Source organism: Myxine glutinosa, chromosome 8, assembly GCF_964187855.1.
Source record: "Myxine glutinosa chromosome 8, kmMyxGlut1.1, whole genome shotgun sequence".
Classification (NCBI taxonomy): domain Eukaryota; kingdom Metazoa; phylum Chordata; class Myxini; order Myxiniformes; family Myxinidae; genus Myxine; species Myxine glutinosa.
In genome coordinates this window covers 47,070,045-47,091,241 of record NC_136268.1, presented here as the reverse complement: position 1 = coordinate 47,091,241, position 21,197 = coordinate 47,070,045, and the positions used below count along the sequence as shown (strand labels likewise).

Genomic DNA, 21,197 nt, shown 5'->3' with positions numbered 1-21,197 from the left:
CGTGCTCTCAAATGTTGTGTTTGTGTGCTTCCCCTTCTCTCCCCATCTTGTCTACCGCTCCCTCTTTTTATATATTTTGTTTGTCTGTTTGATTTGTTTGTGAAATAAATGTTAGCTCTTTCACGAGCCTCGATTCTGTATACAAAAAAAACAACAAAACAAAAAAACCCAAATTGAATCCCAAAATTTCTCCCATTGGGCCTGTCAAATTTCACCAAATTTCCTTTTGTCCCACTGTACTGGCAGGTACCTGGATCCGCCTCCAATGGTGAGCTGTACTAAACGACTACATTTGGCTACGACAGCTCCGCCCCTCTACCATACAAGGGCCATCGGGACAAGCTGAGCAGCCGAAACGTCAACATGGCCCATGAGTGTCCATAAGGGAGCGACCCACCATCCATCCTTCAGCCCCCCTGTGAGGAACATGGCCGCACTAGCTCCAGCTGGCCAATGTGGTGAGCACCTGCTTCCAACACTACCATTCTCACAACCTCGGCCCTGGGGGGAGAGGTCGCAGTGTGTGGCATCCATATCACATCCCCTGCACCGCCCATATCCCCCAGTCCACACACCTGCAGCCCCAGTGCCCACCCACACTTCACCATGCCAAGGTCTAGCAGACAGCCATGCTCCACCAGGAGACTCCTCCAGAAGACATGGTCCACACACGTCGGACACGCACAGCACCACGTTGACCTCCAGACTACCCAGCTACATCATCAAAACCCCGCGTCCAATATATTGGCGCAGTCGCCCCCGCAACCAGTTGCAGGCTGTGTCCTGCTAACCTATAAATTTTTATCCCAGCCTCCAACACTGGTCTAACACACCTGGATCAATAATGGTGCCACTGTGCAGTGTCCACCATGGCCTCACGAAATTCACCCTTAACTTTGCATCTAATCCTCAGATTACCCATGCCAAATATTTTTCACATTTTACTAATCTCACCAAAGAAGGGTGCTTCTCCATACACATGCCAGCCGAGCATGGCCCATATGTTTGGCTCGTTACAATCTCCCGATTCATCAATCCCATGGCTCTCTTCCCAAGCCGAGTGTCCACAAATCACAATCGCTTGCTTTGCCTTTCGCTGTATTTTTGTGATGATTCCTTTACTGTGTAAAACAACCAACGTAACATGGCAACGGCGAAACATGACGACGATGCCGGCTCGGACGACCGTCCGTGGCAGACGTCACGTCACATCACCGTGCAGAGTGTGCAATGTCTGCGATGAGGTCAGGCCCCATGGCCCATGGCCCATGTGAAACGAACGACCGTGTCATGCCTCGAGCCGGGGTGCCTCGTCGGGCACCTCGCCGGCATCCGGCGTCGACGAACCGATCGACGTGTGCATGTGCACATGTGCATGGATTTGCAAATGCCTGCCTGTACGTCGTCGTTTCTGCATATATCGCATCGTCCAAAAAAAAGAAGCACGCAACTTCGGCCGCTCGAGGAAAGACGGGGCACGCCTACGACTCGGAGGCGAGCGTCGATCCCCGGGGCGGCCGGGTTCACGGAACCCTGAGCTCGTTCGTTCATCACAGACGACATAATACGACCACCGGTAAAACCGCTCGGACACGTTGGGTAAAGCACGCCCTCCTGGTGAAGCGGGCCGCGGAGCCACTCAGCACACAAGCCTGCTCACGGTCGACACGTTCGTGCCGGTCACCCCGTTCGAGGAGAAGACCCGACCGATAGAAAACAATGGAGGGACTCTCGACGGGGAGTGGCAAAGATTCAGGGCGAAGCCGCAGCCTCCTCCAGTTATTTATTCTAGTTTTACGATGTTTGTCTTCATTTTACGGCATTTTAAAGACATTACGCCCGGTTTACGTCAAAAACCGAGTTACGTCACGGCTTATGGAACCAATTAATGACGTAGGCCGGGGTATTGCTGTATTGGTTTCATCAGACCACAGAATCTTGTTTCTCACGGTCTGAGAGTCCTTTCGGTGCTTTTTTGCAAACTCCAAGTGGGTTTTAATGTGTCTTTCACTGAGGAGAGGTTTCCGTCTGGCCACTCTGCCATAAAGCCCAGATCGGCGGAGTGTTGCAGTGATGGTTGTCCTTCTGGAAGTTTCTCCCATCTCCACACAGGATCTCTGGAGCTCAGCCAGAGTGACCATCGGGTTCTTGGTCACCTCTCTTACCAAGGCCCTTCTCCCGCGATTGCTCAGTTTGGCCTGGCGGCCAGCTCTAGGAAGAGTCCTGGTTGTTCCAAACTTATTCCATTTAAGAATTATGGAGGCCACTGTGCTCTTGGGAACCTTCAATGCAGGAGAGATTTTTTTTTGTAGGCTTTCCCAGATCTGTGCCTCGACACAATCCTGTATCTGAGCTCTGCAGGCAGTTCCTTCGACCTCATGGCTTGGTTTTTGCTCTGATATGCATTGTCAGCTGTGAGACCTTATACAGACAGGTGTGTGCCTTTCCAAATCATGTCCAATCAATTGAATTTACCACAGGTGGACTCCAATCAAGGTGTAGAAACATCTCAAAGATGATCAAGAGAAATGGGAGGCAACTGAGCTAAATTTCAAGTGTCATAGCAAAGGGTCTGAATGCTTATGTCAATGTGATATTTCAGTTTTTTCTTTTTAATAAATCTGCAAAACTTTATAAAATCCTGTTTTCTCTTTGTCATTATGGGGCATTGAGTGTAGATTGATAAGGGAAAAAATGAATTTAAACGATTTCAGCATAAGGCTGCAACATAACAAATTGTGAAAATTAGTGAAGGGGTTTGAATACTTTCTGAATGCACGGTACGTGTATAATACATATATAGGGGGAAGATGTACAGTACAACGGTAATGTTGCACTATTCATGTATGTCAAGTAACATCACATATGCTTGACAGATTATTTGATGTATTAGGGTTTTTATTTGTTGATTTATGCTTTTACTCTACCAAGTTTTGATGAGTATATGACATACACGGATAATGCAACATTACCCAGTGCAACAGTTTTTCGTTCACACCTTTCTTATTTGTCTTGTTCAAATACTTCTTCTTTCTTCCACAGATTGTTTTGTGACATCAAATGATGGCAGTTGCTGCTAGAAATCACGTGAAAGTGTACCTTCTAGATTTGTACATTAAGGAGATCAGAGGGTCTAAACTTCCATCCAACAGACAAGCTCTAGGATACTTCCTATTTCTCCACTGTGAAAACAAGCATTCTGTCAGAAGGGCAGCAGCACTAACAATTGAGAAAATCCTCGCATTTTGGCAAAAGGCGAATATTCCAGTTCGACACAAGCAAGACTCGATCAAAAAGCTGGAATCCCTGTTTCTCCAATGGCAGGGTCTGAAGAAGCATGCTTCGAGGAAGACAGTCACTCAGGCAAAGAATGAGGAAGATTTCAAAGACTGTTTTGATGACTTGTTTGAGATTGCGCATGCACAAGCCCTGAGCATGATGACGATTGAAGAAGATACGCAGTTCCTCATGGCGCAGTAGGGAAAAGGGATGCCATGGATGTCTGGATAAAGTTGATGGGGTCCTGTTGCGAAAGCAAAAAAACCGTCAAGAAACTTTGGAGAAACAGAAAGCGACGCCTAACAGCAGAAAAGCAGCTGAAGAAGCGGAGGCCCTGGCGATTCTAGAGGATAGCAGCAGTTCAACCAACGAAGAATCTGCCTCTGATCGTGAGGGTGAAGCTACTCCATCTGGTGCTCCTCCATTGCCTCCAAAACGAAGGCGATGTTATTTTCAACACTTAATGCTTTCACTTGGTATTAGTATGGCTTCTGTAAGTTAAAAATAGGAAAGATATGAACGATAAACTGTTGTTCTATGCAGCTTCCCCTATACACGTACATGGTAAAACCTAAAGGGCTTTGGGCCACCTCTAAATTTTTTTATTTTTTTTATTTACACTGTTTTTGTAGCAAATGGAGCCTTTTGGCAGGGTCAGACTTGAAAGTTTTGAAAAAAATGTTTTACCCCCAAATAAGGACCGCCCTCATGTCAAGTCATCAGCATACGAGTGCATTTGGTTATTTGTAGAAGAAAGAAGGTCATTGATAAAAAGAAGGAAGAGTGTTGGAGACAGGACAGAACCCTGAGGGACACCGCTGTTGATGGGGAAGGAGGAAGATGTTGAACCATCAACAATTAAAGAGATAGAGCTGTCGGAGAAAAAGCTCAATATGAGAGAGCAGAGTGAAGGAGGAAAGCCGAAAGAGGGAAGCTTTGGATATTAGATCCCGTGCCAAACTCTACAAAAGGCTTTTGAGATACCAAGGCTTACAACAAAGGATTCCCCAAAGTGAAACTGGAACGTGAATGAAACAAAGACATGAAACCGAAAAAACAACGAATGTTCCACGACTGCAAGAAAGACAAAATAAAAATATGAAGTGAAATACTTCTTCTTTAAGAGAGTTATGCAACCCTCTTATGGTTAAACTGCCAAAATCAAGACTCTCTGCTCACCTTCACTCCTTCATTCCTCTTTTCTCCCGCCTCTGGAACAAACTCCCTCACTCTCTTCAATCCCACTCCTCCCTCCAGGTCTTTAAAACAGCTGTTCACCACCATCTCCTATCTTCCCCCATCCAAAACCTTGATCTTTTCTACCCCTGCTAATTTCACCCCAAATCCACTTTTTTGAAATACCAACTTCTTTCCTGGAAGTCCTTGGTGTCCTTGTGTTTTATACTTCTCCCGCCCCCCCACCCCCCTTCCCATGCCTCCTCCCCCCAAGCCCTCTCCCTCCCACACATCTCCCGATGTCCATGCTCTCAAATGTTGTGTTTGTGTGCTTCCCCTTCTGTCCCCATCTTGTCTACCGCTCCCTCCTTTTATATATTTTGTTTCTGTTTGATTTGTTTGTGAAATAAATGTTAGCTCTTTCACGAGCCTCGATTCTGTATACAAAAAATAAATAAATAATAGTCAGGTTCATTATGTTCAGATTTATAATTTCGTTCTTTTTTTGTGGAGATTAGCAAACCTATACATTTTTGGAAAGCTTATAGCACCAGGAATCCGAAAAACCATGTTTCCATTTGCGCAAATTTTTCTTTGGCGGCCATATTGGATTTTCAAAATGGCCACCATCGGAAACCTATTTTTCGCGATATCTCAACATCCGAACCACCTAGAGTGCTGATTCCAACACCTATACCCACATTTTGGGGGATGAGGAATCACATGAAGCCATCTAAAATAATCTACTCCTTTCATTTCATTTCATAATTCATGTACATGAAAATAATCATTTCAACATGTTCAGTTCATGTACATGGAAAGTCATTATATCAGACCTAATAGTTCATTTAAAATAAACCTCATGAAGCTCACAATTACTTACCTGTTGTCGTTTTATATATTTGCAGGTCTTGAGAGAAGATGAGTGAAGTTACGACTCAGCCCACACAGTGGCAGCACTGCATAATTTGTCAAACCGCTTCAGCAAAATATGGAACGCTTGTCCAGCAGCCCAAACCGGACTCGTTTGAACACTTGCTACAAACCCTTAATGATAGAGCAGCCTACCATGATGGAAAATATGTTAAAATTCACAGTCGCTTAAAGGATGAAACAAGTGAAAGTCTGCAATTCAATAATGCAGTTTGGCATCGTATCTGTTATTCAAATGCAACCAACAAAGAGAAGGTACAACGTGCCAAAGACCGCCATCAATATCACATTTCAGCCGGCTCCTACACAGAGAAAAAACGTGGACAAAAGCGAAAAAGCACAGAACTGGACGAACCATCAACTTCCACCACCAGTCCGTTTACACGTTCTGCAACAGCTCCATTCATTAAGGAACATTGCTTTTTCTGCCAGGAAGATAACGAGCAAAAATTGTACACATTGAGAACAGAAAACGGTGGGAAAGCATTACACGATGCTGTGGAGCTGTCTGGAAATCTCACCCTGCAAACTAGGTTAAACACATCCATCTCACCCACTGATGCACATGCAATCGATGTTCAATACCACAAGTCATGTTGGACAACAAATGTATTCCATGTGTTACGTACCAAGGATAACAAGGGAACAACTGAGAGAGGTCATCCGTTTCAAACATCATGTTTGATTGAGTTGATTAGCCTTGTCGACTGTCAAACTCAGAATAAACAATACTTATCCATGGCACATATTGAAACAACATACATCAACTTGCTTGGTGGCACAGATGCATTGGCGCACCACTTCCCTGCATATAGTAGACACTGGCTCAAGGAGAGAATTCTTCTAGAACTACCACACGTAACGTCTGTTAGGCAAAAGGACAGGAGAAAACCTTCTGTTCTTTACTCCCCAGATGCATGCGAATCCGATATGGTTCAGTCTGCCATGATAGAAAGTGAAGTAGACGATCTGAATATTATCTATAAAGCAGCAAAGGCATTGCGCAGAATTATCAAGAACTTCCACCAACAGGAAAACTCATCCGATGCTATACAGGTCACTAGCAGCACAGATGATGTTCCAGCAGCACTCCACGCAATGATCAGATGGGTTATGGTGGGGCCAACAGAAACACTAGAAACTGAAAAACGAACCACTCACGTTAACAGAGAAGTACTCACTGTTAGTCAGATGCTATTGGGTGGATTCAAATCTGACAAGCAAGTGAACTATAGGCCCAAAACTGATTCTGCGACCTTCCGATCAACCAAATCACAAGAAACTCCACAGTCTCTAGGATTAGCCTTGGCAGTTCACCATGACACAAGAAACAAGAAACTCCTGGAAAGTCTCTGCTCTCAAGGTTACTGTGTCTCGTACAGTCGTGTTATGCACCTCGAAACAGCCCTAGCAAATGCCATTGTGGAAAACACCCTGAAGTTCCAAGGACTTTTATGTTCCTCCATTTTTGAAGAAGGGAACTTTTGTGTTTTTTGCAGCTGATAACACAGACTTTGCTGAAGACAGCGTGGATGGCAAAGGGACAACCCATGGAACAATCATTGCTGTTTATCAAAAACGTGACACTCAAGGAGAAACATTGGCGCCACAACTGAGCATAGCTGACACTACCAGTTTGTCAGTGACCCCGTACCAGGTTCCTATGCTTCATTGTGACAAGCCGGTGCCGAAAACCATAAAGAGAACAGACACATTCCACATCAGCAAGGATGGTATATCACCAGCGTATCACCTTACACATCTAGGATGGTTGGTTGCTTCTATGATCACCAGAATGCAGAAATCAAACAGCACATATATACCTGGTTGGGCAGGATACCACTCATTGCTGTCGGGTAGTCACAGTTTGACACAAGTCGGAGTCTTACCCCTTCTACCTGAAGTAGCACACGAGTGGTCGACTCTTCTGACCGTCATCTCTCAGACAACTCAGCTAAAGAACTTAGTTGTTGGTACAAGCCACCCTACAGTCATTTCCTGGGATATGGCCCTCTATGAAAAGGTGATAAGGCTGCTGGATGCAAGGCCAGACCTGAAAGGTACCGTTGTACCTCGGCTTGGCGAGCTGCATGTGGTCATGGCTGCTTTGAGAGCCCTGGGTACTTCCATTGAGAACTCAGGTATTGATGACGCGTGGATAGAGGCCGACCTCTACGGACCTTCAACAACAAGGCAGATCCTGAGATGTTCGCATTACAAACGCACTCTCCGTGCTCATATTTATTCATATATAGCACTTTATGAAATGGCGCTGGACCTGTTCTTCAAAGATTATCCACAGTTGAAAGCCGTTTGCTCAGATATGTCAGAAGAAATAGACGAGGCATGTTCAGAAAAGGACAAGTTCACCAAAGCCACAAGTGTGAAAGAAGCCAACACAAAACTGTTGAATGTCATCACTACAGCTGATGTTGTGAACATATTCAAGACTTGGGAAACAGAACAATCCAAAAAAGCCATGTTCAAGTCCTTGATGAATTACCTGCATCGAGTGGAGACAATTCTGTTCTTTGTGGAAGCTTCTCGGGACGCAGATCTCAAACTCCACCTCGAATCTGGTGAGGCACTCAGCAAGCTATTTTTCTCCATGGATCGTATCAAATACAAATGTCTTTGGCCGCGATACATAGCAGATATGTATGACCTGAGGAAGACGCATCCGGCCACATACAGGGAACTCGAGAATGGAAATATCTCAGTAACGAAATCTAGCATCCCCTTTGTATCAATCGGTGCAGACCACGCTTGTGAACAGGAAAACAGAGCAATGAAGGTTCATTCTGGACTTCCAGGCATCTCCAATAATGCCAATGCAAGGCAGAGATTCTTTATGGCCTCTCCAGAATTGTCACAGCTGATCAGAGAATTCAAAGATCAGTTCGACACCAAAACAGACAAAGTGACAGAACACCACGAACTTAGTCCGAGGGCAGTGAATCTGAACAATACAGCGGTTGAAAAGATCAAGGCTGCTATCATGAGTCATGGCAATCCATTTACCACAGAAGGAAATAGCATATACAACTTGATCACACATGCCTATGTCCCAGAGGAGCACACGTCACAAATCCTGAATATCGACAACATTGGTCAACACTTGTACGAAGAGTATGTTGACGAAAGAATCAACGGAACAGTCAGCTTATTTGCACCCGTGAAAAAAGAAAACAACACGATGTACTTGTCTGGTGTGAAGAAGACCAAGATCATGCTCAGGGACAAGTCAGTCGACTTGAAGGAAACAAAAGACTTGTATGGAAGGCTGATGATATTGACAAAATCAAGCCGTGATGTTGACCAGAAAGACGCAATAGGCAACTACGAATTCACCCTTACACCTCGCGCCTTGTTCGCACCAAACGGTGACCTGCTTCCTTGCCTTGACAAGTCAAAGTTAATCCATCTCCTTGTGAAACATGGAGACTTAGCTCCGGGTGACTTAGCTCCGACCTCAAGTCCTCAAGCTCAAGTCCATAACTCTGCAGCTATGAAAATAGCAGTAGTCGACGCCATGGTTCTTGTACAGAAATTGTCGACAAAACCAGCTGCAACAGTAACCGTTGAAGATCTCAGTGTCAGCTTTAATACCAGATTGATGTCACTGACAAGACATTTTGACGAAGTTATCCTTGTGTTTGATACTTACAAGGCCGATTCGTTGAAGCAAAGCACAAGACAAAAAAGACGAGGGGGGCACAATCCAGTCCAGTACCAAGTGAAGGACAATACCAAGATCCAACACATCACCATGAAGCGGTTCTTGTCACACGCTCAGACAAAGTCAGATTTGGCAGAATATCTGGCTGAGAAAACGTTGGAGTACAACAGAGATGCCTCCAAGCTGATAATTATATGTGCAGCAGGAAAGGCCAAGAGTAACAAAGGCGTGCATTTTGAAGACAATAATCATGAGGAGGCAGACACTCTGATGATTCACCAAGCAGTGCTGGCAACTCGCCGCAATCCCAACGCAGAACAGCTTACCTTCTTCTCTCCTGATACGGATGTCCTGGTCTTGGTCATAGCTAACTATGATGTTCTGCTCAAAAACACTGCTGTCTCCCTTGTGTCGGGCCTTGTGCAAGTACAACCAATCTGGAACAATCTTGGCGTCGAAAAGGCCAAGGCATTGCCAGCATTCCACACATTCACAGGAGCAGACAATACTGGACGGTTTTCGCGAATAGGCAAAACAACATGGTTTGAAGCTTCCGTCAGAGCCGATAGTGACGTGATACAGGCCATGAGAATGCTCGGTGATGCTGCAGATGTGACCGCAGATCAGATGTCCAACTTGGCAAGATTTGTATGTGCAGTGTACGTACCAAAGGGAATATGTATCAACAGCATTCCGGAGTTGCGCTGGTACCTCTTCTGTAAACACATGACTGAAAGTCACAAGTTACCTCCAACGCTAGGGGCTCTAAATCAGCATGTTGATCGTGTACATCTTCAGGCAAGGGTATGGGCTCAGGCTACTATCGCACATCAAGTGTTCCTGGATCCACAGCAACATGGCTACTTCAAGGACAACGATGGGGAATTGAAACCACTAATGACAGATGTACCACCAGCACCGAAAGCAATACTTGAGATGGTCAGATGTCAGTGCAAAGGAGACTGCTCATCGAGACGGTGTTCGTGCCGTGCCAATGACTTGGCATGCACAGACTTGTGTTTGTGCAGCTCCGAATGTGAAAACGACGATGACTGTCAACCTGTTCTCTGCTCTGACGACAGTGATGAGGACATTTGAAAACCTATGAGGACAAAATGTTGATGAATGTTGACAAAGATAAAATTTCATCTATGGGAAATATTCTATGTTCAAATAAAAGTAATTATTTCATGTATAATTATGGATTGTATAGCCTCATCTCTATATACTTACCTCTTGAATACATAAATCACCTGTTTAGGATATATGAGGGATGTGGTTTCATAATTATGATCCGTGTGCCACAATGTAGCGAAACATCACTCAATGTGGTATACATATTCAGAAAAAAACATGTTTCCTGAAAGTGGCCATCTTGAAAATCCGCTGTGGGCTGCCACCTGGTATCCCAGGGTAGGTGTAGATTATTTTAGATGGCTTCATGTGATTCCTCATCCCCAAAAATGTGGGTATAGGTGTTGGAATCAGCACTCTAGGTGGTTCGGATGTTGAGATATCGCGAAAAATAGGTTTCCGATGGTGGCCATTTTGAAAATCCAATATGGCCGCCAAAGAAAAATTTGCGCAAATGGAAACATGGTTTTTCGGATTCCTGGTGCTATCAGCTTTCCAAAAATGTATAGTTTTGCTAATCTCCACAAAAAAAGAACGAAATTACATAACAAACCTGACTATAAATAAATATCAACAGATATACACTGACAACTGGGAGAACGACAATGAGCGGGAAGGTCCAATAAATAATTGGACAGACTGAGCATTGGCAAACAAGGCTCATTGGGATGGTAAGAAGAGGTCAGCTATACTGCGATGGAGAACAAATCATTATAAATGCCCAAGACCAAGGACACTATACCAATGGCTTTAAGAAAATGGCAGGACTGGATTAATCAGACAAGTGTAGAATATATAAGGTAGAAACAGAAAGCACGAGCCACCTCCTATCAGGATGTAAATAAACTCATGTCAGAGCAGCAACACGGAGGCACACCAGGGTTGGTGGAGTAATCCACCGGCACATCTGAAAAACTTTGATATCCCAGTTCCAAAAAACTCATGGAAACATGAACCAAAAATAATCATTGAAAACAAGGAAATAATGCTCACATACGACTTAATGATCCCATCGAGCATGAATGTAGAAAACAAAGCATTGCATCCGGATATGGTCATGAGAGCCAAAAATAAAGAAAAACCCAGCATTGCTAATTGAGTTATCAGTCCCCAATGATTTTGGCTGAAACAACATAGAAATCAAGAAAATGACCAAATACCAAGATCTCAAGAATGAAGTGATCTTGGAAACTGAAGAGCACTGAAATAGTACTAGTGATTATTGGAGCAACGCGAATAATGAAGAACATCACGGAGATCTTTAAAACGATCCCTGCGAATATTACTACAAATGAACTGCAAATGTAAAGCTGTTCGGAGCTCAGTGACATCCTGAAGTGAGCCCTCGGCACAAAACTTTGAGAAAAAGAAAACTTCACAGCTTAGTCCATGAATCATGATCCCTTGCTGAAACGGAGGTGGATACTTGAGACCTTGGACTCAGTTTCACCTTCTGATCCTTATCTCCACATATCCTGCCCTTTCTCTTTTCTCAATTTCCTCTACTCATCTTCAAAAAAAACATTAACGTGATGGAGATATTGTTTGACTGTTCCATTCGTAATTTCTACCTATGGCCATTGCTTTGTACTGATTGTTGAACTATCAAAATGAATGACACTAGTAAAATTGGGCTCAGGTTTTTTTTCCCCATCACTGTTGTTGGTGTGTGGCATTACGCTTGCAATGTGCCCTCTATCATCCACCAGCCTGCTATCAAGTTTAAAAGAAGACTGCTGCCCAGTGCACCGAGTTGTTAGGGTTAGGGTTAGTTAGGGTCATGCACCGGCTCTCTGTTACCTATTGTTGAGGCTGTACTATGCTCCAGCAATAATGCTTGTTACCCTCGCCTGAGGAGAGGGTATTGCATTTGAATCCGTTTGTTTGTCTGTCTGTTTGTTTGTCTGTTTGTCCGCACAGAATAAATATGATTTTCTCTGCAACCGTTGGTCCGATTGACAGGAAATTTTCACCATAGGTGCAACTCCACCTGTAGAATTTTTAATGATAATTATGACATCATAGGTCACGTGGTTCGGCCGCCATATTGGGAAAACCGAAAACATTTGCACTTCTATATCTCCGAAAGCGCTGAATAGAAATTTTTTTGAGACATGGCTCATTGTAAATAACTCTGCATGGGGAATAAAATATGTTAATGATGATGTCATAATTTGACAAGTACAAAACGTCATCCGATCAAGATTAAATTTATTGAGCATAATCTTCTTCTACATATATAAAAGAAAGTTTTTGTTTGTTTGTTTGTCTGCACGCTAATCTCCTGAACGGTGAAAGATAGGAGGAAACCTCTGAAACAAAACATGTCAGAACGGGCCCCGGGAGTGTTATAGGCTAGGTGGCGAGGCTGGTCGAGGCCACCTCGGCCAGGCTGGGCCATACTGTTACCGCGATAACTTGTGAACCAGTGATGGGATTCTGACCAAACTTGGTACAGGTATGTATAATATTGTAAAGATTAAGTGATTAGACTTTTGGGTCAAAGGTCAAATCTGTAATAGGTCGACAACTTCAGAACGGCTGAAGTGATCTAATTAAAACTTGGTACAGGTATGTATAATATATTGTAAAAATTAAGTGATTCGACTTTGGGGTCAAAGGTCAAATCTGTAATAAGTCTATAACTTGAGAACGGCTGAAGTGATCTAATTCAAATTTGGTAAGGGTATGTATAATGATGTAAAGATTAACTGATTAGGTTTTGGGGGTCCCGAGGTCAAAGGTCAGTGGTCATGTCAGGTAAAAATGTGACAGCTTGTGAGCAGCTGAAGGGATTTAAATTAAAACTTGGTACAGGTATGTATAATGATGTAATCATGAACTGATTAAATTCAGTCTGATATATCAGTTGACAGTCATGACGTCGAAGAGTGCCGTTCTAGTTTTGCATGTTCTTTATTTTGCTAGCTTTGCTTGCATCTCCGCTTCTCCAATGATGTGATGCATTGTAATTTATTGCTCGGTGAATTAGATATTGACCTCTCAGCTGCATACGGAGTATGCTGAATGTTTAAAGAATAATGTTATTTGGCTTGTTTTATTGTTTGAAGTTGAAGTGGATGTAAAGACTATGTTATTGTCTGTGCCAGGCTTGTGTCAGATGATGGCGGAAGTTGCAGTGGATTCGAAACACTGTGCCAATCTGCTGCGCATCCTAGATGACCAACGGCGTCGTGGTGCATTTTGTGACCTTACGGTCATAGTGGCCGACCACAAGTTTCTGGCGCATCAGAATGTCCTAGCGGGTGCCAGCGCACGCTTCCGGCAGCTTTTGGGCAGTGGTGGAGATAGGGGTTATGGAGCAGTGGGCCGTGTTGTTGAGCTGCCCTCTTTACGGCCTGAAGTCTTTGCTGAGGTTCTGAACTTTGTATACAGTGCGTCTGTCCATGTGTTACGCTTGGATCTGCGCACCGAGTTGGTGCATGCAGGCAAGGAACTTGGCATCAGTTTTTTGGGAAACCTTCCATTGGATGACATCAGTTCGAAGATCCAGACTAAAGATAATTCAATTCAGGTAAGACTATTTCAAAGCAAGTTTCCATGATTAGGAGGAGTGTGAAAGGTTGGCAAAATTATATCGCTACCATTATTTATTATCATGAACAATGCATTTATTCACCAAGCATTTTTAATATGTTTCATACATTAGCCAAGACATTGTCAGAAAACTGTCCATTTAAATATGTGGTATGCTTCTCTCTTATGTGTTAATGGATTCTATAAATAGACAAGGCCATCCTCTGTTTCTGAAGCAGCCTTGTTGTGTAAGAATGGACAAATTGCACAAAGATAACTGAAACTCTACCAAACACCGAATCCTGAACTCACCGATTTGTATGGTTCTGGATCCCGAATTTACTTTGAGTTCCAAATTGATACACGTTCCCTCACTTTTCATGTCAAACCATCTCCACTACATTGCCTACTCATTCCGTCATCTCAGAGAGAGAGACAGACAGACCACTCGAGAAACACTCACCAGCCCATGATAATTGCCTATTTCCTTGACATGACCAACTGCTGTGGGCTGCTTAATGTGTCCATCTGCCATGATCTGACCTGGGCCGACCTATTCTTCAAGCGGATCTTCAAGCTCAGATGTTGCATATTGGCATTTTTCACTGCCAAATTGTTTCCAACATCCAAGGCCTTCATCTGCAGGATGATGGAGAATACCTCTTATCCATGGGTTAGTTCGCCAGAGTTTTAGTTGCCTTTCCTCTGTTGTAGAATACAAGTTTCCTTTCCCCGCCCCCCGCCACTTCCCCTACCCTTTTCAAACAATATGCCTATTTGTGCTCAGATTGCCTGCATACTTTCAAATTACGCTTCGCCAACACCATCTGTCTGAGCTCCTTTTTACTTTATGGTGTCATTTTTTTTTTTTTTTTTTTTTTTGTATACTGAATCGAGGCTCGTGAAAGCTAACATTTACTTCACAAACAAATCGACCAGACAAACAAAATACACAATAAGAGGGAGCGGAAGACAAGATGGGGAGAAAAGGGGAAGCACACAAACACAACATCCGAGAGCAGGGAGATGTGTGGAAGGGAGAGGGCCCGGGGGGAGGAGGCATGGGAAGGGGGGGGGGGGGGGGGGGGAGAGGGAGAAGTATAAAGCACAAGGCCACCAAGGACTTCCAGGACAGAAGTTGGTATTTCAAAAAGGGGAATTGGGGTGAAACTAGTGGGGGTAGAAAAGATCAAGGTTTTGGATGGGGGAAGATAAGAGATGGTGGTGAACAGCTGTTTTAAAGACTTGGAGGGTGGAGTGGGATTGAAGAGAGTGAGGGAGTTTGTTCCAGAGGCGGGAGAAAAGAGGAATGAAGGAGTGAAGGTGAGCAGAGAGTCTTGACTTGATTTTGGCAGTTTAACCAAAAGAGGGTTGCAGGCAGATCTTGTGCGACCTGTAGGAATATTTGCGGGACAGAGCCCAGAGAGAGCTGGGGGGGCAAGGCCAGAGAGGAGTCGGTAGAAGACGGAAAGACCACCAACCTGCCTGCGGTGAGTGAGTGAGAGGCCCTTGGAGTTAGCTTCATCGCGGGAGATTCCAATGATTCTGAATGCTTTGGTTTCAACGGCGCGAAGGCGAGCTAGGTGTGAGGCAGGAGCACCAGCCCAGAGGGGAGAGCAGTATTCCATTGAGCTGCGGATGAAAGCCTTGTATGTGGTGAGGAGCTCAGGTGTGCCAAGGAAGGACTTCGCACGACGGAGGATGCCCAGTCGGCGACTGGCTTTGGAGGCCAGATTTGAAATGTGGTTTTTCCAGGAAAGATCATGGCAGATAGTGAGACTCAAAAGCTTGAGTGACAGAACTTCTTGGAGAGGATTATTCAGAAAGTGGGTGGGAGGGTTGTCCAGTCGGTCTTTTCGGAGAGACATCGTAAGAGTGTGAGATTTGTCAGGATTGAAAGACATGTTCCACTTGTTTGCCCAGTCTGTGATTTTGTCAAGGTCTGCAGAGAGTGAGGAGGCTGCAGACTGCCGATCTGAGGGATGAAGAATGGAGCAACAGAGAGTAGAGTCGTCAGCAAAGAGATAGAGAGGATTTTCAAGAGAGTCAGAGAGATCATTGATGAAGACCAGAAAAAGCACAGGGCCCAGAACACTGCCTTGGGGAACTCCAGCCTGAACAGGAAGAGGAGATGAGAGAAACCCATTCAGGGCCACACGTTGACTACGACTAGAGAGGAAGTCCGCCAGCCATGCGTGGAGATTTCCATGGATACCAAAAGAGGAGAGTTTGGTGAGCAGAACGGGGTGCCAGACTGTATCGAAGGCACGTGATATGTCAAGGGAGACTGCTCTAATTTCCTCTTTGGCATTGAGGACCTCCATCCATTGTTGAGAAAGCAGAAGCAGCATGTCCAGAGTGGAGTGTCCAGGTCTGAAACCAAATTGATGATCAGAGATCAAGCCATTGGAGAAGAGGAAAGATTTCATATCTGAAGCAATGATGGATTCCATGACCTTGCTGATAATTGGGAGAAGGCTGATTGGTCTGTAGTTGCTGGGATCTGTTTTTGCACCTTTTTTGTGCAAAGCGGTGATGTTGGCAGATTTCCAAGCAGATGGAAGATGACCTTGAGCAAAAGAGAGGGTGAAGAGAACAGAGAGAGGGAGTGAAAGAGCGGAAGAACATGATTTTAGGACCCGTGGGCTGATGCCGTCAGGTCCAGTTGCAGAATCAGAGTCGAGGGTTGATAGACACTTTTCCACCTTGTCAGGAGGAAAGGACACAGAGTCCAGGAGCAGCTGGGTACGACTGGGTACGGTGGGTACAGAGAGGGATGGGTTTGGGACACAAGATTTAGAGGCAAACACAGAGTTGAGGCATTCGGCTTTTTCACGTGCGGAGTCAGCCGTGTGGCCATTTAAGGTGAGGGAGGGGATGGAGGGGGAACAAACACCAGAAACAGATTTTACCAGACGCCACCAGGATTTGGAAGAGGGAGACAGATAAGAGAGTTCGGTCCTGAGGACGGAGAGATATTGTTTCCTGGCTCTCCTGAGGGTGGACACACACTTGTTTCGGGCTTTGTGAAAGGAAATGAGATTTCCTTCCGTTGGATTTGCTTTCCAGGAGACGAAAGCAAGTAGTTTCTGGGCAATAGCCTCACCACAAGATTCCGTGTACCATGGACGGGAGGAAGGGTATGACAACTGAAGACGAGAAGGGATAAAACTGTGCATGAGAGAGAGCAATTTACTTTGGAAGAATTCCCAGGATGAGTTGATGTCAGAGGCAGTAGAGATGGGAGACCAGTCCAGATGATTGATGGGTGCTTGAAGACCGTGCCAGTTGGCCTGAGTGAAATGCCAGACTCGTCGACGCTGAGGAGGCTCTGAAAATGGTCAGAGAGATGTCCACTTTAACAAGCACATGATCAGAAGAGCCGATTGGAGCAGAAGAAGAGCAGCAGACATTTTCAGGGAAGTTAGTCATAACCAAGTCCAGAAGAGAAGATTCTCCGTTGACTGAGATCCGGGTTGGGAAATTGACAGATTGTGTCAGTCCCAGTGAGTCACAGAAGTCCTTTGCTGAAGAGCCATGGCTGGTGAGAGAGGTACCCACCCCCAGCCAACTGGCATGGTGACAGTTCAAATCACCACATATGAGGAAGAGAGAGTTGGGATGGATGGGTAGATAGAAGTTGGTCCATATTATCAGACAGCGAGATGTAGATGGAGTCATCACTGTTTGGTGGACGGTACAACACGCATATGAACAAAAGGTGGGAGCGAAGGGGAAGCCGTAGCCAAAGGTATTCCTGGGGGTGAGGTGGATAGAGGGCAGTGCAGGGCGAGTGAGGAAGAGTTTTTTATAAAGATAGCAACCCCACCTCCAGAACGAGGCTCAGGTCTATCATACCGGAGGAGGGAGTAACCTGGGAGAGATACCAAGGAATCAGAGACATCATGAAGGAGGAAGGTTTCTGTTAAGCAGATCACGTCTGGTTTGTCAGAAGCAACCTGTATGGAGAGATCAGTTAAGTTTGAGCGAAGGCCCCGGATGTTTGAGGTCCATACTGTTAAGGAAGAGGAAGGAGGAGCATCGGATACAGAACAGGGGGGGGGGGGGGGGGAGTGGTAGGGCAGGATGTGGAAGAGGAGGAAGAAGTCGGGAGAGCTGTTGCAGGTGTGTCAGAGATTACAGTATAGCTTGGAGAAAGGGAAGAATGTGGCGGACAAAAGGTTTGATGGTGTTTGGGTGAGGCGCAGTGAGGTGTTATTTGAGGAGGGGGAAGAGTGAGGCAGAAGGTTGAGGAAGATGAAGGTGAAAGTTGGAAGGGGGAAGAAGCGGGGAGGACGCTTTGAGGAGGAGGGGTGAGAGGGGAGTCTAGGAGGGGAGGAGTGAGGGAGAGTCTCAGAGGGGAGGGGTGTGGGGGTCAACCGGTTGGGGAGAAAGTGTGTGTGTGTGTGTGTGTGTGTGTGTGTGTGTGTGTGTGTGTGTGTGTGTGTGTGTGTGTGTGTGTGTGTGTGTGTGTGTGTGTGTGTGTGTGTGTGTGTGTGTTAGTGTGTGTGTTTTAGTGTGTTAGTTAAGCAAGGGCTGCAAAAAGAAAACAGAAAATGGCGGCCCCTATACTAAATTTTGAAGATTTTTCACATTTATATTTTGAGTCCATTTATATACCTCAAAAATAATCCAAATGATTTTATTTTTGTTGTTTTTGATGATTTTTGTAAAATAAAAACAATATATTATATAATTATATCTCTGAAACCGCTTATCCTATTGATATTTTGTATATAGACATCCAAAAATTCAAGGCTTCATAAAAAAATTATCAAGATCTCTGAATGGGTATTTTTGCCAGCTGTCTCCTGGGTATGAAAGGAAAGTTTGATGAAAATTTCAGCTTTATACCATTTTTTTTCGGGTATAACCAAAATTCGACTAGCCTACTTGTTGTATCAATTAGTTACCTGACAGGTTGAGCCCTGTTGTACATTAAGGGAAACAGGGGCCTTTCTGCTTCAGGAAACACATGTAGACAACTTCAAAAAGGATAATTTAACATTACAATAGTGCACACTGTTAACTGGACAATTGTGCTGTATAAACATGTGCAAAATAAGAAATACTTTTTATATGAAAAGCGGCATTTTTCCTTCACAAGAGAGAGTCTGATGGAACGGACTAAACCAATTCAAGATACCCTTCCTCGAAACAAGTTGAAGCCGTTTCAAAGCACCAGCTCGAAGACTGCAAGCAAAGGGACACAGCAACTGGCCTCTCAGGAATGACGTCAGACTATTCTCATGTTTGTACATTGGTTACCAGACATGGGGTGGAAATCTTGAAGACTTATTCAGCCATGAGAACCAAGCGTACCCTCCAGCACTATCTGACGGAGGGAGCCTCCATCTTGGTGCCAAGAGTGACCTTGTCTGCTTGGGAGACCTTGCTGGGGCCCAATCCGATGCTCCTTCTGCAACCTGTATCATTCTTGATTTGGCAGCCATCATCCAAATGTTGAAGCCAGCTGCTGCCAAAACATTTGATGAATATGCTAACCAAATCTTCATACCATTTCTGTCCAGAAAGCTGCAGAATGCATCACGCCTTGATCTTGTGTGGGACATATTTTGTGGGACATATGTGGGACATAATGATTCTTTAAAAGACACAACTGGATTTAACGTGGGACCGGGCCACGTAGACGCATGGTAGCCACAGCACCCATGCCAGGAAACTGGCAAAGCTTCCTTCGAGTGGATTGCAACAAGACAGAACTGTTCAAGTTTTTGTCAGGCGCCGTCCTCAAGTGGTTCAATGAAGAGGGCAAACAACTTGTCATCACTGATGGAGAGGGAGTTCTCAGTAGACCACCACTCGAATATCTGATATCAATTGTTCCATGCAATCATGAGGAAGCAGACAGTTGCATGCTGCTGCATGCATCACTTGCTGCAAACCATGGCCACCGCACGATCCTGATCCGGACTGTTGATACTGATGTAGTGGTGTAGGCCGTGTCTGTTATACAGAAGCTGCAGTCTGGAGACAAATTATGGTTGGCATTCGGGACTAGAAAGAACTTCCGGTACTTGGCAGCCCATGAAATGGCAGCTAGGCATGGAACAGAGAGGGCCTGGGCATTGGTCATGTTTCACGCACTGACAGGGTGTGACACTGTCTCCAGCTTTTCTGGGCATGGTAAGAAAACTGCTTGGGCAATCTGGTCTGCTTTCCCAGAATTGACAGCTGCACTACTGAAGGCATCAGTGGCCCCAAGCAGCCTACCAGAGGATGTCCTGTCCTACATTGAAAGGTTTGTCATCCTTTTGTATGACCGTACAAGTACTACTAATGACAAAAATAAAGCTCGGAAAAAGTTGTTTGCCAAGAGGAACAACGTGCAGTTGATTCCACCAACAAGGGCGGCTCTAGAGCAACATGTCAAGAGGGCGATCTACCAAGGAGGTCATATTTGGGGACAGATACTGCTACCGAAGCTCGAGCTTCCGTCACCCACCGACTGGGGTTGGACGAAAACTGATGATGGCCTGTATTACCCACATTGGACAACTCTACCCGAGGCAGCCATGACCTGCAAAGAGCTGATGTCCTGCAAGTGCAAAAAGGATTGTGTGAAGCGATGCACCTGCAAAAACGTTGCACTTCCATGCACAGCTTTATGTGTGTGTGAGGGAGAGTGTTCTCGGCATTGACAATTTGGTATCGTCAGAATCAAAGTCTAACTTTCTGGTTGATGAATAATAAAGTTTCTGGTTAATGAATAATAAAGTTTTTAAATTAACTTTCTGAGTTGTACTAGTTATTTGTTAAAAATAAAAATAATAATAGTAATAATAGTAAAAATTTCCAACTCTATGTATCTGTTTAGTCAGTAGCAATAATAGAGCAGATTCTACCTTAATATAAACAATTTTCAAAAGTTTTGACTATATCTAATCAAATTCACATACTTGTTCTGTGACATGGCAGCCATTTTGAAAAATGGCTACAATGGCCGCCTTGGAGGATTTGTGCATTGCCTCCATATCTAGATTTGTTCAGAATATATTCAAGTATCTCTGTGCAAAATTTCATGCTTTTATCACAAAATGAACAATTGATTTGATAATCTGCCCCACAATTAACCTTTACATGAATTACAAGGACATTACAAGACTGGACAAATCAACTTTACAGATTATGCAGGAAGCTATGATCTTAGTATCATGAGTATTGTGCTCACATTGGAGCACCAAAGAGGCCAACCAAAAGACTTTTCGTGTTTGATCAATTATTTCCAACAAAAAAACCTGTCTATTAATCATTCTTGGTGGTGTAATGGTGAGTGCGTCCGTTCTGAGTCTGGGATGTTGGTGGTTCAAACTCCAGCTAAGTCATACCCACGACTATAAAAATGGTACTTGCTGCTTCCTTGCTTGACGCTCAGTATTTAAAAGGGATAGAGCATCGACAAACAACCATAGGTTGGCAGTTCACTAGCACAGGCTTT

General features: G+C 44.6%; 1 protein-coding gene across 3 annotated transcripts in view; it reads left to right on the top strand.

The window, feature by feature from the left end:
- ZBTB38 (zinc finger and BTB domain containing 38) overlaps positions 1 to 21,197 on the top strand; it is a 108,810-nt gene that overhangs the window by 75,075 nt on the left and 12,538 nt on the right. For all 3 annotated transcript variants that reach the window (XM_068124398.2, XM_068124399.2, XM_068124400.2), the window contains one exon: positions 13,312 to 13,736. In XM_068124398.2, the coding sequence (XP_067980499.2) occupies positions 13,312 to 13,736 (425 nt within the window). The remainder of the gene's footprint in view (positions 1 to 13,311; positions 13,737 to 21,197) is intronic.